The following is a 15,044-nucleotide window of genomic DNA, read 5'->3' on the forward strand; positions in this document are numbered from 1 at the left end:
ATATCACTAACAAACGAACAACGGGAGGTAGTGCATAAGGTCAACGAAGCCATGGCAGAAAGGTGGGTAGATAGAGCAGTACCTGACGTGCCCCCGTCCTTAATCATTCTTGGGGACACTAAGCAATTCATGGGGGCATTACTTCAACATACAAGTGAGAGAGAATTTATCCTCGAGTGGATGTATTTACCACACACACACAAAAACACACTCGTCCCATTGTCTGGAATGTTTGCTCAATTAATCACTAAAGGACGCAATCGAGCACTAAACTTGTTTGCCATGGATTTAGTAAACATTATTATCCCCATCCCCATCGCCACCTGGGAAGTTGCATGTATGCACTCGGAGGAGGTGCAAATAGCCCTAGCCAATTATGTTGGGACCGTAACTTACCATACTCCCAAGGATCCTCGGCTCCAAGTTGCTCAGCATATTCCACTGAAAGTATTTTACTTGGTATCTCCCGTTCCCATACAAGAAGCTCTTACCATTTTCACCGATGGTGGCCCCTCTAGAGGGGTGGTTGCTTGGAAGAAAAATGACCAGTGGAAATCCCAGTTTACCTTACCGCAACGCTCTCCTCAGCGTGCGGAGCTAGCTGCGTTAATTCTTGCCTTTAACACATTTTCTGATCAACCAGTTAACCTCATAACAGACAGTTTGTATGCTGCCAATGTTGTTAGTAATATTGCTTCTAGTTGTGTTACTGCATCTTTGGATAATAATTTGCTTGGTTTATTTCTTTCCCTACAACTGATATTACGTCACCGACGACATCTATTTTTTATCGCACATGTTAGAAGTCATCAGCCTTTCCCCGGAGAAATCTCGCAAGGCAATGCCTATGCTGATAACGCCTTAAAGGCTTTCCCCTGCTCTCCTATGGAAAGTCACTCCTTACATCACCAAAATGCCAGGGCATTGGCCAAGCAATTTTCCATACCACTATCTGATGCAAAAGCGGTTATTCAGCAGTGCCCTGAGTGTACTGGAAACCTCGCAGGCCCCGCTATCGGGGTAAATCCTCGGGGCTAGGTGCAAACCAATTGTGGCAAATGGACGTCACTCGGTTCCCACCATTAGCTCCCTGGTCCTATTTGCATGTAGTCATAGACACTTATTCTGGCTATATATGGGCAACGCCACAAAAAGGGGAAAAAGCCAAACACGTCTGTAATCACCTCATTCGTTCCTTTGCAGTGATGGGAAAGCCATCAGCTTTAAAAACTGACAACGGCCCAGCCTATTGCTCTTCAGCGATGGCAGCGTTCTGCACGCGATGGGGAATCACGCATACCTTTGGCATCCCATACAATTCCCAAGGACAAGCCATTGTAGAACGAGCTAATCGCACATTAAAAACTGCCCTCCTGCGGCAAAAACAGAAAGGGGGAATTGTCCCCGGCAGCCTGACAGAAAAGGAAGAATGGCTGGCTCAAGTACTGTTTACACTCAATCATTTAAATCTATTACCTTTCAATTCTCAATTTTTCACCAGGGCACAACGGCATATCAGACGACCGAAGTTCTTCCTGCTCCAAAGGTAACCTATCGTCAGCTACCTGGCCCGGAGTGGAGCGGACCTGTGCCACTAATCACCTGGGGCGCGGTTACGCAGCTGTATCAACACCAAGCGGCCCGCTCTGGGTACCTGCACGATACGTTCGACCATACAAGGATGGCTGCCAGACCTATCCTGGCTAAAGCAAATGTTTGCATATGTTATTGTTATAGCTGCAGGATTAATACTTTGTTGCTGCATATTACAGTGTATTCCTTCACTTATTAGCCTATTTGTCCACGGCTGCCCTTGGCAACGACTTAATATAAAACAGAGCATTCATTATGCCTGCAAATTGCTTAAAAACAAAAAGGGGGAGATGTAGTGAAAATATGCTGTGCTGGCAAACCACACACATGTTTATTACATTTACTCCTGGCTTAAGGTAAAGCAATGCTCAGGTTATTGATTAAGCATAGACTAGGCAATAGCGCACGTAGCCCCTCTAATAGCTCACGTAGTCTCTTCACCATTCATGATATATTGCACAAGGGGAGATGGCTGTGGGGGAACCAATCAATATGTTACAAGTAACCATGATCTCATGCTCTTTGATCTAATTACTAATAAAAACCCAGCTCAAGAGAGCTCGGGACGCCTGCTTAACAAACCTCTTGACTCCGCGTCTCCTTGATCCCAACAGAAAGGGCTAACACTGTCTCAGAGCGCTAGGTAGCCCCAGCAGCTTGTCACGGTCAGCCTCCCTCTTCCTCACCCAGACACTGCTACCTGCTCCCAGAGCAAGTTGTTGGGGCAGATGCAAGGAAGAGATACCTGCTCTCTGCTCAGGCCCCGCTACAGGAAGAGGCTGCAGTGCCCAGCACTAGGCCCTAGTAGGAGATGGGTCTGTAAGGGGCAGGTCACTCAGTAGCAGTCCCACTCCGCCCCTTGGCCTTGGTACCTGAAGGGGCTGTAAGGGTGGATCACTCAGTATGGGGCGTGTTCCACCCTCCACTGCTCCCGCCTGAGGGCGGCCGCGCTACCAGACACAAACACAGTGAAACGCGTTTCCTCGGGGGCCAGCAGCCTCGCCACGCCATGGGGCGGGCTGGGGGGTGCAGAGCAATGGGGGAGGGGAGGGGAGGGAGGAATAGGGAGGGGCGAGCACGGGGGAGGGGGGTGTGGACACGAGTGGGTAAGGGGAACACGCGTGGGGCGAGCAGACGCGCGCGGCGATGGCGGGTGTGTGCGCGGAACTCCATTTCCCGGCGTGCCCCTGAATGGGCGCGCAGGCGCAGTAAGTGTCGGGTCACGCGGGGGGGGAAGCCGCTGCCAGGAAGAAGTCCCGGCTCGGCCGGCGCATGCGCATTGGCGATCCGTGCGCGGACCCCGGTAGGAGCGTGCGAGGGTTGCGCATGTGAGCGGGGGGGAGGGGCCCGGTCCGTGCCGAGGGTCCCCGCGGGGGCGGGGGTCCCGCGAGGGGCGCTGGGGGCCGAGCGGGCTCTGACCGGCCCCGTGTCTCCGCAGGGATCCTGCCAAGCCGCCGCCGCCGCCGCTGAAGATGTCGAGCCTGGCGTCCGCCAGCTGCGAGCCCCCGGGCCCCGAGCCGCAGGAGAAGAAGCCGCTGAAGCCCTGTTGCGCCTGCCCCGAGACCAAGAAGGCGCGAGATGCCTGGTAACCGGCGGGCCCCGCCTCCTCCCCCCCCGCGGGGCCCAGTGACCGGGCTGCTCGGGCCGGGCGCGGGCGGGTGACGCTTTGCCCTGGCGCAGGCTGCAGTGACCCCGCCTCCCCGGGCCCCCCGATACATTCCTCCGTCAGCCTGCGGGGGGGCACGGGGGGCGCTAATTCAGGTCGGCGTCACTGCAGCCCTGGGGGGCTGTGAACTTGCTCCCACCTCTGAGTGACCCAGCCGGGTCCGGCTAAATGGGGAGTGTAGGGCGGGGCTGCGTCACAAGACGCCCTCTTCTTTCACCAGGGGTGTTATCAGCCTAGCTGTGCCACCCGGGTGCGCCGTTCCCTGGCCCCGCACCCTGACCCACGGAGCGCTGCCCATACCCGTTTTAAGTGTAGCCCGAGCCCCAGCCTGGTTCCCAGGGGACAGATGACCCCCTGCCAAAATCGCCATTATAACGCCCACTAATCAGTTCCCTCTCCTAGCTTACGGGTAGGCTAGTGACTGATAGGGAATGGAAATTGAGCCTTATAGGAGTGGCTGTACTGGATGAGACTAATGGACTATCTAGCCCAATAGCCTGTCATCCAGCAGTGGCTGGTGCCAGTTGCTTCAGAGGGAACGAACAGGGCAATTATCAACTGATCCATCCCCTCATCCAGCCTGCAAATGCTCCTAGGATGCGGCCAAGGACTTGCAGTGGTGCTGGGGGAGCTTCCCCAATCATTGCCTTTATTGCCTTTGTGTTGTAAATAGGGTTTTCAGTTGCCAGAACTCTGTCTGGAACTTTTCTCCATTTTAATTATACATTAGTCCAGACCCTCAAAAACAAATAACTAACTTCCCCGTAGATGATATTTTAGTTCCCAGGGGATCACCTGCCTTTTTCAGGCAGTGATTACTTACTGTTTGGGATTTGTTTTGGCAGCATCACCAATTGATAAAAATGATACAAGTTCTCTTTAAATTATCAGGAAACTACTTTAGTCCAATGTGTTGATGTTTAAAATTCCATCACCAATGGTGATACAAAAATAACTCTCCAGAAGAATCCAGTGTTCAGGTCTACGGGTCTAATCATTACTCTTATTTTTCTTAATATATTGTCTTAGTCTGATTATAAATTAGCTTTCTGCCTTTTGAGGTACTTGAGCCAAATAAATATCTTATGCGGGAGGGGATTTCAGAGAGCAAAGCTAAAAGGCCCAATCTGCTAAGCATTTTTTAGTTTTTATATACCACCATCAGCAATTCATATTGGGTTGGAGGTGGAGGGAGTTACTTGTTAGGTCATAGGTCACAATTAGTTAATTTTCTCAGCTGTCACAGGATGGTACGCTGTAGTATGTTTTGCCCTTTCTAGTTTACATGTCTCAGGTGCTGGGACTTGATCTACTTCCCTTCAGAGAATAATGCATGGTCTCAGGCCTTGTCTACACTAAAGGGAAAAGTAGATCTAAGCTACACAATTCGAGTTATGAGAATAGCATAACTCAAATTGACGTACCTTAGATCTACTTACTGCGGGGTCCACACTGCGCAACGTTGATGGGAGATGCTCTCCCGTCGACTCCCCTTACTCTTCTCAATCAGGTGGAGTACAGGAGTCAATGGGAGAGCGATCGACAGTTGATCTGGCAGGACCCGCCACAGTGTCAATCCTTTGGTAAGTGTAGACAAGCCTTAATAGCTCACACTGCTAAAGGACTCTTCTTGATATGAATCCTAATTTTTCTTAACTAAGTTTTATCCGTTATTTATCACTTTGGACCTCCCTACACATTTCCTTTTTTTCCCCTCAGTGTTTTCACATGTGAGTGCAAATCATCTACAAGTATCTCCTTTCTGCGTAGCCAGCTACCAGCCTCCTAGCGCACCCTCTTGAGAAATAATACGCTGAGACTCTTGTGACACTGCAAGTTCACAAGACAAGGAAGTGTGTATTTGGGTGGGGATATTAAATGGCTATACCAAATTAAAAATTTCACTTCTGCCTGAAAATTGTTTTTCTACTGTCATTACAAGTAACAGAGAGGAACAATTCTCAATGTTATGTTTTATTTATGCATATGACAGCCCTTCCTGTATAGTCAGTTCTCTATAGTTGTCTTCTGTCTTCTATAGTGTATATTTCACTGCACTTTCTGTATAATCAGTTTTTCTTGTTGCTTTTGGGATTTGCACACAGCAGCGAGTCAGAAAAACACTTAGTTTACTTTTTTTAAAACACCCAAAATTGGTAAGTGGTTTCAGGACACACATAGTATCAGAAACTATTAACTTAAAAAAAAAAAAAAACCACCCCAAAAAACTGACTAGCTCTTTATACATTCTTATGACCCATGCAGCAGACTCTCGTTGCTTCAGACTTTAAAGTAGTAAAGTTTTTACTACTATTTGTCTTCATACTTGTAGAGTAGAATGATGTTTAGCATCTCATAATGAGCCTTGGCCACACTGGGGAAGTTTTATCTCACTAAGTGGCATTCTTCCCTTTAGAGGTGAGAGAATAGCAACAATAATTAGATACATGGGTTAAAAATAATATATACCCATTTTAATGTCTTTAATTGTTACTAATAGCACTTTAGATTATTGCTGTAGAACTTCAGAAACCAATTAACTTGTCGTCATTTCATCATTTTAACATTTTTTGAGTTGACTGTGAAAATGCTGTAGTGAAGTAGGTCTCTAATGGTCCATGGAGAGCTTGCTGGTCCTCCTTTGGGACAGGGACTCTGTCGGTTTGCAAGTCAGTAAATCAGTGGCTCTTAAATAAATAATAACCATCTATGATCGCAAAATATAAACCCCACAGTTGGAGACAGGAATTATTTAGGGCGATACAAAGTGGTATATGTTACTTGGTTTTGTGTCTTGGGTAGTTAAAAATTAAAATAAGGACAATATAGGCTAAACATCAAGATAACTTCCTGATTATGGGGCATGGAATACTTCCTCAAGGGAAAGGGCAGGTACTCCCTTCCATTGGACATTTTAAAACTTGGCTATTTTACACAACAGATAATTATCCAGTAGCACTAACTGCCTCTAGATATCCTTGAGGATAAGTTCTTAGGATATGAAAAAAGTTTAGACACTTAATGTAGATAATGAGACCATCCACTGTTACATTAGACAGTATAAAAAGTTTGTTTTGTAGAATGAATATAAAACCTTTTGCTTCAGGACATAACCCAATCACTAACTGAAGGAATTTAAACTTTCACTATGGTTGGGTTATTCCAAAGTAGAGAAGGGCCTGATATGTGGAGTTCGTTTCTGAACTTCCCCATAGTTTTTAGGCTTGGGGTCCTCTCTAGACAAAGCACTGCATTGCATGGCATAATTCTGCCCTGGACAAGGATGGAGGAGAGAGGATCTCAGACTTAATAGGGTTCTTCCATTTCCAATTTCTGTGATAATAAAATGCTGAAAGAATGGAAATAAGCCAGTTTAGAGGCAATAGGATAATGTCTCCCACTTGTCTTATAATGCCTAATTCATCATGTATTGGTGATGGAATTCAGAGTTTCTTTGAACTTTGCCCTCAGGAGAATTTACATAGCATTCAGCTTTATACTTTATTTGAGATGTATTGCTTCTTTAATGGGGAACTCTTGTGCTCCCAATCCTGTTTTCTGAGCCTAACACTGTCTGATAAATTAGCATCAAATCTAAATTTTCTCAGGATTATGAGTGGAACAGCAGTGGTAGGAAATACCCTTCATCTTCCTGTGGGAAAATGGTGGTGGTGGAAAATCAAAGCAAGCTCTGCAACAGATAGGGCTTCCTGTCTTACACTTGCCACTTCTTAGCATTTTACGGGCCCTAATTAAAGTCTTATAGCTAAGGTTAAGATTTTGTCTCAGTTATTTTTAGTGAAAGTCACGGATGGGTTACGGCCAATAAACAAAAATTCGCAGAAGCCTGTGACCTGTCTCTGACTTTTACTAAAAATAACCCGGGGTGCGTGTGTGTGACTGCCCACGGGACTGGGGGGATGGGACTGACAGCCCCTGCCACTGCAGGGAGAGGGGGACAGCTCCAACTCTATCTCCATCTCCATCCCCGGCCGCGTGGGAAGGAGTGGGGGACAGCTCCTGCCCTAGCTCTGGCCACTGCCGCGGGATGAGGTGACAGCTTTGGCCACTGCTGCGGCAGGGGCTGAAGCCGAAGAAGTCACTGAGGTCTGGTGAAGTCACAGAATGTGTGATCTCTGTGACTAATCATATCCTTACTTGTAGTCCTCCACTGAGGTGTGTCAGTAGCAGACCTATATTTTAGAGGAGAAACTGAGGCATAGGTGTGTAGTGACTACAAAGTATGGCCTAAATGACTTATCTAACATCATGCTGTGAGTTAATGACAGAACCAGGAATAGAACACAGTTCTCCTGACTGCTGGACCCCTGCTTAAGCCACTAGAATTTGGTGGCTTGCAAAAGAGAACTGTTTTTTTTGTGTGTAAAGTACTTTGGTGCAAACATGAACATGAGGTGTGCTTGTTCCACATCACTGGAATCATTAACCCACACATATTTTTCCCAAATAACACAATGTATTACTTGAAGTCTCTTTAGGTTTCAACTTGATAACTATTCTTAATCATATTTATGGCCTTGTAGCTGCTGTTACCACCTCTTACAGCTACAAATGTTCTACCCTAATAGGTAGATGCCAAAAGTAGCTCCATTGTTCAAAATTCTTCCAGAATTTTCCTTTTAATGGGAACTTTGCACAGACGTGGAAGGTGACAAACTTGAATACTTTTGGAGGAAAGTAAAAGTATAAATCTGAACATGTTTTAATTTTCTAATGTAGTCTTGTGTTCTGAAGTTCTGTGGTTGGCCAAGTGACTCAAGGTTTAACACTCAAATCAACTCAGTGGCATTTCTGGTTGTCGGTAACTTTGGAATGCTATATTTGATCAATTCCAAAATTTCAGGGATGTTCTAGGTATCAATGGGCCCAATAGATTTTGATGCACTTCAGGCACTGGAAAAGCCTTACTCACAGAAAAATCAGGGCCCCCAGACTGCCTGGTACTGCAGGCAAAAGGATCTTTCTGCCACCCCTTGCTGCTGTGTACACTTGTCAGATTATGCAGCTTAACTATCTGTACAGGGAGTTGTCTGTAGCATGGACTCTACAAAAATAAGAGCCTTATGGAGAGGGTTTGGAGTATGTGCAGTGAATGAGGACCAGTGGTAGTGAGGACATAGGGGGAGTGGAGCAGTGAGGGTGTGGGAAACAGCAACCCAGAGTGGAAGAGAAAAGTAGGGGGGAACTGTGAGGAAGCAGGGACCCAGAGAGGACTGTGGTGGTGGGGAAGCCAGGACCCAGAGGAGAGTGGGGACAGGGAGAATCTACTTTGTGATTGTGGGGGCAGAGGAATGAAGTAGGGACCTGCAAGGGAATGGACACGTGGGGAGTGTTGATGAGGGATGCAGGGACCTAGGGAATGACACCCTGGCATGTGGTGGAGCTGTGGGAGAGTTGCAAGAAGTAAATAGAGGGTCACACAGGGAGGTTGTAGGGGCTGCAAGGAGCCTCTGATGGATACAATGCATGTGGCCTACACAAGCTACAAAGCATGTGTCCCTCTCATTGTTAAGCTCAAGTTTTCAAAGCCACCTTCACCCCCTCACGCCGATTTGAGGTTTCACCTTTTTTCAGAACCTTTTTTCATTAAAAAAAAAAAAAAAAAGATTGCACAGACTCCTGGAAGAAAAAAAAATTACTGCATTGGGTATGACACAGGCAAAAGTTTAATTCATTGGCGTCAAGTGAGTTTGCAACTGTGCAGCAAAAATGAAAAGATTAATGAGTATGCCTGTAATGTTAACATTCCCTTGTCGTCTCCTTGTATTGTCCAGGTTCTCTGAGCATAGAGCCCAGCTGGCAGCCATCTTCCTCAAAGTCAGCTTGGCTTCCATTGCAAGCTGTGAGAGACAATGGCCTCCTTTACTAAGAGTAGCCTTCCTTCCACTTGAAAAGGCTGTAGGGAAATGACAGCCATCTTATCTGAGAGAAGCCTGTGGCTTCATTCCTATGGGGAAGAATGGGAGACTGTCAATATCTTTACTAAGTGTCCTCTCATGTCCACATGCAATAACTGGATGAGGATAACCTCTCTGAAGTAAGCCAGTTAATTCTCCCTGAGGTAAACTGTACAGCAAATTAATTTGAAACTACTGTCTTTCCAATTTAAAAACAAGCAGGGAAAGTCAAACAAATCAGCTGAGTTTAAGGGCAGCCTTATATTAAATCAGATTGTTTTACGGCCTGCTTACTGTGAAATCTGTTATACAATTTCTTCCCTTTGTGAACCCTTCACCTGTGAGAGTCCCTTGGTCCTGCAAATCTGAGGATTACATGGTGTCTGTTTTGCTAGCTAACCAGGGAAATCTCTTTGCCTTGCAGCATCATTGAGAAAGGGGAGGAGCACTGCGGGCCCCTTATTGAGGCTCACAAGGAGTGCATGAGAGCCTTGGGGTTTAAAGTATGAGCGAGATGAGCAGCATGGTGAGTATAGACTGTGGGACCAGGTTCATCACTTGGTCTCTGCCTCTGCAGTGGCCCTGAGAACTCAGTAGATGTCACTAGTAGGCCTGGACTCCCAGCACAACACCTCCTTAGATGTGAAAGGTGGTGCTTCAGGATGAAGAAGAGAAGGCAGTTATCTGCTGCTGGCCTCACTGGCTCAAGAGTAACTGCTGCTGGCCTCTTAGAGCAGTAGTTTTCAAACATTTTTTCTGGTGACCCAGTTGACGAAAATTGTTGATGCCTGTGACCCAATGGAGCTGGGGATGAAGCTCAGGGCTGGGGCAGAGAGTTGGGGTGAGGGCTGCAGGGTGGGGCTGGGGATGAGGGGTTTGGGGTGGAGGAGGGGGCTCTGGTTTTGGTGGGGCTCAGAGCTGGGGCAGGGGGTTGGGGTATGGGAGGGGGTCAGGGCTCTGGGCTGGGGGTGCAGGCCCAGGGGTGGGGCTGGGGATGAGGGGTTTGGGGTGCAGGAGGGGGCTCAGGGCAGGGGATTGGGGCATGGGCTTACCTCGGACAGCTCCCGGTCTACAGCTCAGTGTGGGTGCTAAGGCAGGCTTCCTGCCTGTCCTGGCACCGCGGACCACGCTGCATCCTGGAAGCAGCCAGCAGCAGGTCCGGCTCCTAGGTGGAGTCACACAAGTGACTCCGTGCAGCTGTTGCCTGCAGGCACCATTTCTCATTGGGAACTGGCCAATGGGAGCCCGGGGGTGGGGGGCGAGGCGGTGCCTGTGGGCAAGAGCTGCATGGAGTCATTTGCGTGCCTCGGCCTCTGAGCCGGACCTGCTGCTGGCTGCTTCCGGGGCGCAGCGCAGTGTCAGAACAGGTAGGGACTAGCCTGCCTTAGTCGGGCAGCACCACTGATGGGAGTTTTAACGGCCTGGTTGGCGGTGCTGACCAGAGTCCCCACGACCCAGTGTCTTACATTCCACAACCTATTACTGGGTCGTGAGTTTGAAAAGACACTATATTAGAGCATTTGCAGTGGTGAAAGGACTGCTAGGAGTCTGCATCCATGTTAAGTAATTCTACAGTGACAAAGCACAATCCAACCCTTATGAACAGATGTCCTGTAATAGATTTGGATTTGGGGGAGGTTATAAATGGGGAGTTTGAGAGGGTATTAAATGATGAAAAATGACAGTGCCTTCTTTAAATATGGAGTTCAGCGTTCCTTCTTCCATCTTTTATTGTGTTACCATCATTACAAAGACACCATATTGTATTCTTAGAGTTCCTACAACAGAGAAACTCTGTAAGTTACTGTCACTAGTTTAGTGGTTAAATTGCTGCACATAGTGACCTTTATGACAGGAGGCTATTGAACTGTTATTGGTCACATCCAGTAGAAGTCTTGTCTCTTATTTGAAGTATTCTTTTTCTTCTCCTAGGTGATTTGCTGTTGGGTGACTGGTTTCTCGGGTGGCTGAACAATATTAAGTTATTTCTGCAAGCTACTTCAAAGAACAAACTTATGAGAAATCTATTTATAAAGAATTTCTAATAAAAAACCATATGTATATTGCCTCTGTGGCACCTCCATTATCTGATCTTGACTGGCTGATAGAGATATATTTTCCTCTTAATAAAGGATTTTAAAATGCTCATTCCCTGTTTATTTTTAAAGCAAACATCCCCCCATCTTCTAACCCAAACCACTTTCTGTAGTATGTTGGGCAGCAATTGGTTAATGGCTCTCCTTCTTTCCTTTCCCTATCCACATTGGAATAAGAACCTCGATAGCTGAATTCATATTAAAATATGCTGGTTTCTAGTGACATTTTTCCCTTTACTACTATGGATGGGGAAATCATGCTAGTGATAAGTGATCCTATTGTGGACAAAAGCAAAGATATGCTGAAACTTGTAGCTGTTGTCTGTTGTGCAGGGATAACCGGTATCGCAGATAAGACAGAGCATCCATTCCTGTAAGCCTGTTGCTCTTTGCAAGGAACTTCCTCTAAGATTGAAGCATATTCTGCTGCTCTTAATGTTGTGCTGTCCACATCTCCTGAGACGGAATTTTAATAATCATTGGCGCTTCTGTACCATTGCTTGAAAAATTCACTAGCTTGTGGAAAGTTAGGAACTTTCCATGTCAAGTTGGGGAGGCTTAAGTCAACACCCTTTTAAAAATAAGTTTTATAGCCCTCATGGATGCTCAGATATGCTCACAGTTCACTGATACAGTGCTACCTTTGTCCTCCTGAGTCTTCACCCATGTTTCACTGTATCTACTGGCTCAGGGCTTTCCCAAGCCTGCTGCAAGGTGAAATTAACAAGACATTTGTCAGTTTCTCTGGTGTTATTCAAAACCCTTTGGGTGGCACAAAAACTGACAATGTAACTTTGACTGGTGCTTGTAAATAGACTCAACTCCCAGCTTTCACAAGTAAGGGACCTTAAAAATGGAAGCTGGGGTAGGGGCGGGTAGAGAAGCAGATCTCCCTTCACTAACAGCTATGGGTTGGGTGAGAGAACTCGTTCTCCTTGACAGCATCTCTAGAGTGGGCCCTTCACGTTTGTCAGAGATCTTCTGTCCAGAAGCTGATCCAAAAGACTGAGCCACATGCAGTCATCAGAAACAAGACACTGGAAGTAATCCCAATGCACTCTCACTTCCCAGAAACTTCTGTCTCTATTGGTGATTCGTCTCTTCTGTTAGCCTGTGTTTTGAGGGTTTTGTTTTCTAGTAGAAAGCATACAGTAAACTTACAGCCACCTCTACCAAAGGATCTGTAAGCACTTTACATATGTTAATTAAACCTTAACCTGCTCTGTCAGAAAGGTAAATAATATCCTCATTGTATTGCGGGGCAAAGAGAGACCCAAAAGGGAAATTACTTGCTCAGGGTCACAGTGAGGTAGTGGCAAACCACCAATAGAACTTGAATCTCCTGGGGCATATTCTTGCCCTTTGGTCACAAGATCATCCTTTCCTCCTTAGTGAAGGCCAAGAAAGAGTGGAAAAAGGAAGATGAGTATCCTCCATTTATATCTCCTAGCTTCCAGTTCTGCCTAACCGCTACAGCCTACAAATAACTCCCTGTCAAGACAGTAGGAGTTGCTTGGGTCTGTTGGGGGGAGAAGCGGAGGGGGGCGAGGAAGAACAGCTCTGTGTTTGCTAGGAACCTAATCTAAGTGTCTTTAACCTGTTTCACCCCCAAACAGACTGTGATGAAAGTGGTTTTTCAAATTATTCTCTCCTGGTGTATGTGCCAGCCTGAATTTGTACCATTTCTTCACCCTACAGTAAGCTGCCAAAGGTGACCCGGGCTCTGGGATTGCTTACTTTGGTACTAATGAGTGTTCCACATGGAGCCAGTCTTCCCAGGGACAAAATCATCCAGGAAGGGTGATTGATTGACACTTTCCATATCCTTTTTTAAAGGTGTCTTCAAGTCTCACGCTAGCCCTTTCTAGTACGAAGTGTGTTAATCCAGAGTACAGTATTAGTAGAGGAGATGCTCATGTCTCTTTAAGTGACTAGCGCCAATGGGAATGGTATGAAATGCATGACTGCTGTAAGTTTGTCCTGAAACACAACTACCCTTGTAACCCTATCTTATGCAAAGGCCTATTCCATTGGCCTATGCAGGCTGACTTCATACTGTCGTCCTTTGCATCCATATTCTGATCTCAAAGGATGCATCTGGCCGTGAAAAGTGACTGCTTCCTGACAACCGTGAGAATTCTCCCACCGGAGCACAGCTGATGCAGAGGATAGAACAGGATCCAGTTTGCTATCCCAGAGCTCTGTTGACACTATAGGACGACAGAAGATGATGTTACAACCCTGACTATTGCTGCTGTTGTAAGGGACTGGAAGAGCCCAGCTGGATCCTCAAAGCCTGAGTGCAGTTTGCAGTAGTGATTACTAGAGAAAACATCTTTTTGCTGCATATTGGCTCTGGAATCATGGGGAGAGAGTAACTGCTCCCCATGTGTAACTTTAGGAGTCACTCTACTATCAGTGCACTTCAAATACATGAACAAGGGTATGTTTTTCTTTCTGTACTGGATGAAACCCCTATGTGTTTGCAGAGAACTATAAAAGTTGAACATGGTGTTATGTTTCCTGTGGGGTGGGCATTCCTTCCATTGCTGTGCCTGCTGTGTAGCTGCCAGCTAACTTCGCTGGCACCAGCAGTACTGCTGCTGTAACATGGATTGTAGAAGGTGCACAACCACTGACAGTGCTACCTCGTGGTCAGGCAGTGGTTGGTGGGACATTTCCCTGCTGAAGCACATCCTTGTCTTTCAGCTCTTACCCCCCAATAGTTTCCAGTCCTTCCCTTGTGCACAGGGGCTTTGCGGGCTGGGACCTTGAACAGTTACAGTCTTTTCCAGCTGGCCTCTCACTGGAGGTGAAGGCTCTTGTAGTATTGTCAGTATCAGAATGGGTAGGGGAGCTCAGGTGCTCCTTGTTCACCAGGCTCCAGTCCAGGGCCGAAATGGTGGGCAGCTCCAATCAGCACCTTGGAGTACTAAAGCCACTGCCCCGCAGACCACTTCCTACCCCAGCCTCCTCTAGCTTCCCAGAGTACGTCACTCTGATCAGGTCTCTGACTGGCACGCTCTGTCCCATGCTTCTCTTTTATGGGTTTGCACAAGTCTGTGTTGTCAGGTCCCAGGCAATGAGCTCCTAGGCAGCACTATCCCCTTAGAGCAGCTGTCTTCTCACTTCCACTGCCCGCCCTCTGAGCTGCTTTGCTCTCCTTTTTAAAACACTGCCTCCAGCTTGTGCAGGCTTTGCAGGTGTGTCTGGGCGGGGCAGCCTGAGCCCAGAACTGTTCCTTAACCCCCTGCTCTCCAGTGTGGGGTTTGTATACCCCATCACATAGGTCCAAACAGAAGACCTGCTCCCAGAGTAGACAAGTGCAGTGCACCCTAATTGCACTGTGCCTTCCTCTTATTTGTGGAATAGAAATACAGCTTCCCCAGAGCCTGCTGGAGATGGGAGGGAGGATCCTATGCAAGGGTTGAATTTGCCCATTGCACATTTCCAAGCAGTCCCCTTAACGTTCCCCATCCCCCTGTGCCCTGTAGCATCATAATGTTAAAGGTGTGAAAATCCTATTGGCTCCTCCACTGAAATTCACTCCTCACACATTCATGTTTGCACTGTGTTCAGAGCAGGATCACTGTGCACACTATATGCTCCAGTATTCTGCCTAGTCTAATTTTAAATGTCCCACATGATGGAGTTGCCACCATGTCCCCTGGGAGGCTATGCCACAGTCTGACAGGTCTCCTCACTAGAAAGCATTTCCTGATGTCTCAACTATGTTTTCCTTTGCTAGCTTCCTCCCATTGCTATTAGTTA

The 15,044-nt window shown here is 47.0% G+C and overlaps 1 protein-coding gene across 2 annotated transcripts; it reads left to right on the top strand.

Moving 5' to 3' along the window:
- The first annotated feature begins 2,829 nt into the window (after window positions 1-2,829).
- Window positions 2,830-11,325, top strand: LOC123361957 (cytochrome c oxidase copper chaperone). Of its 2 annotated transcripts, none has more exons than XM_045002186.1 (4): window positions 2,830-2,896; window positions 3,032-3,178; window positions 9,602-9,703; window positions 11,110-11,325. In XM_045002186.1, exons 2-3 carry the CDS (start codon window positions 3,066-3,068, stop codon window positions 9,684-9,686), a joined length of 198 nt encoding a protein of 65 aa, XP_044858121.1. In that variant the 5' UTR covers window positions 2,830-2,896; window positions 3,032-3,065; the 3' UTR covers window positions 9,687-9,703; window positions 11,110-11,325. The 2 variants fall into 2 exon arrangements, with proteins under 2 accessions (XP_044858121.1, XP_044858120.1); XM_045002185.1 differs by having other exon boundaries at window positions 2,853-2,921.
- Window positions 11,326-15,044: the final 3,719 nt, after the last annotated feature.

Source organism: Mauremys mutica, chromosome 1, assembly GCF_020497125.1.
Source record: "Mauremys mutica isolate MM-2020 ecotype Southern chromosome 1, ASM2049712v1, whole genome shotgun sequence".
Taxonomy (NCBI): domain Eukaryota; kingdom Metazoa; phylum Chordata; order Testudines; family Geoemydidae; genus Mauremys; species Mauremys mutica.

Bases quoted from the DNA above. Each gene is read 5' to 3' on its own strand.
- LOC123361957 (XM_045002185.1), top strand. From the start codon at position 2,866: ATGCGCATTGGCGATCCGTGCGCGGACCCCGGTAGGAGCGTGCGAGGG. The intron at 2,922-3,031 runs GTGAGCGGGGGG...GTGTCTCCGCAG, and splicing joins AGCGTGCGAGGGTTGCGCAT to GGATCCTGCCAAGCCGCCGC. The intron at 3,179-9,601 runs GTAACCGGCGGG...TTTGCCTTGCAG, and splicing joins AAGAAGGCGCGAGATGCCTG to CATCATTGAGAAAGGGGAGG.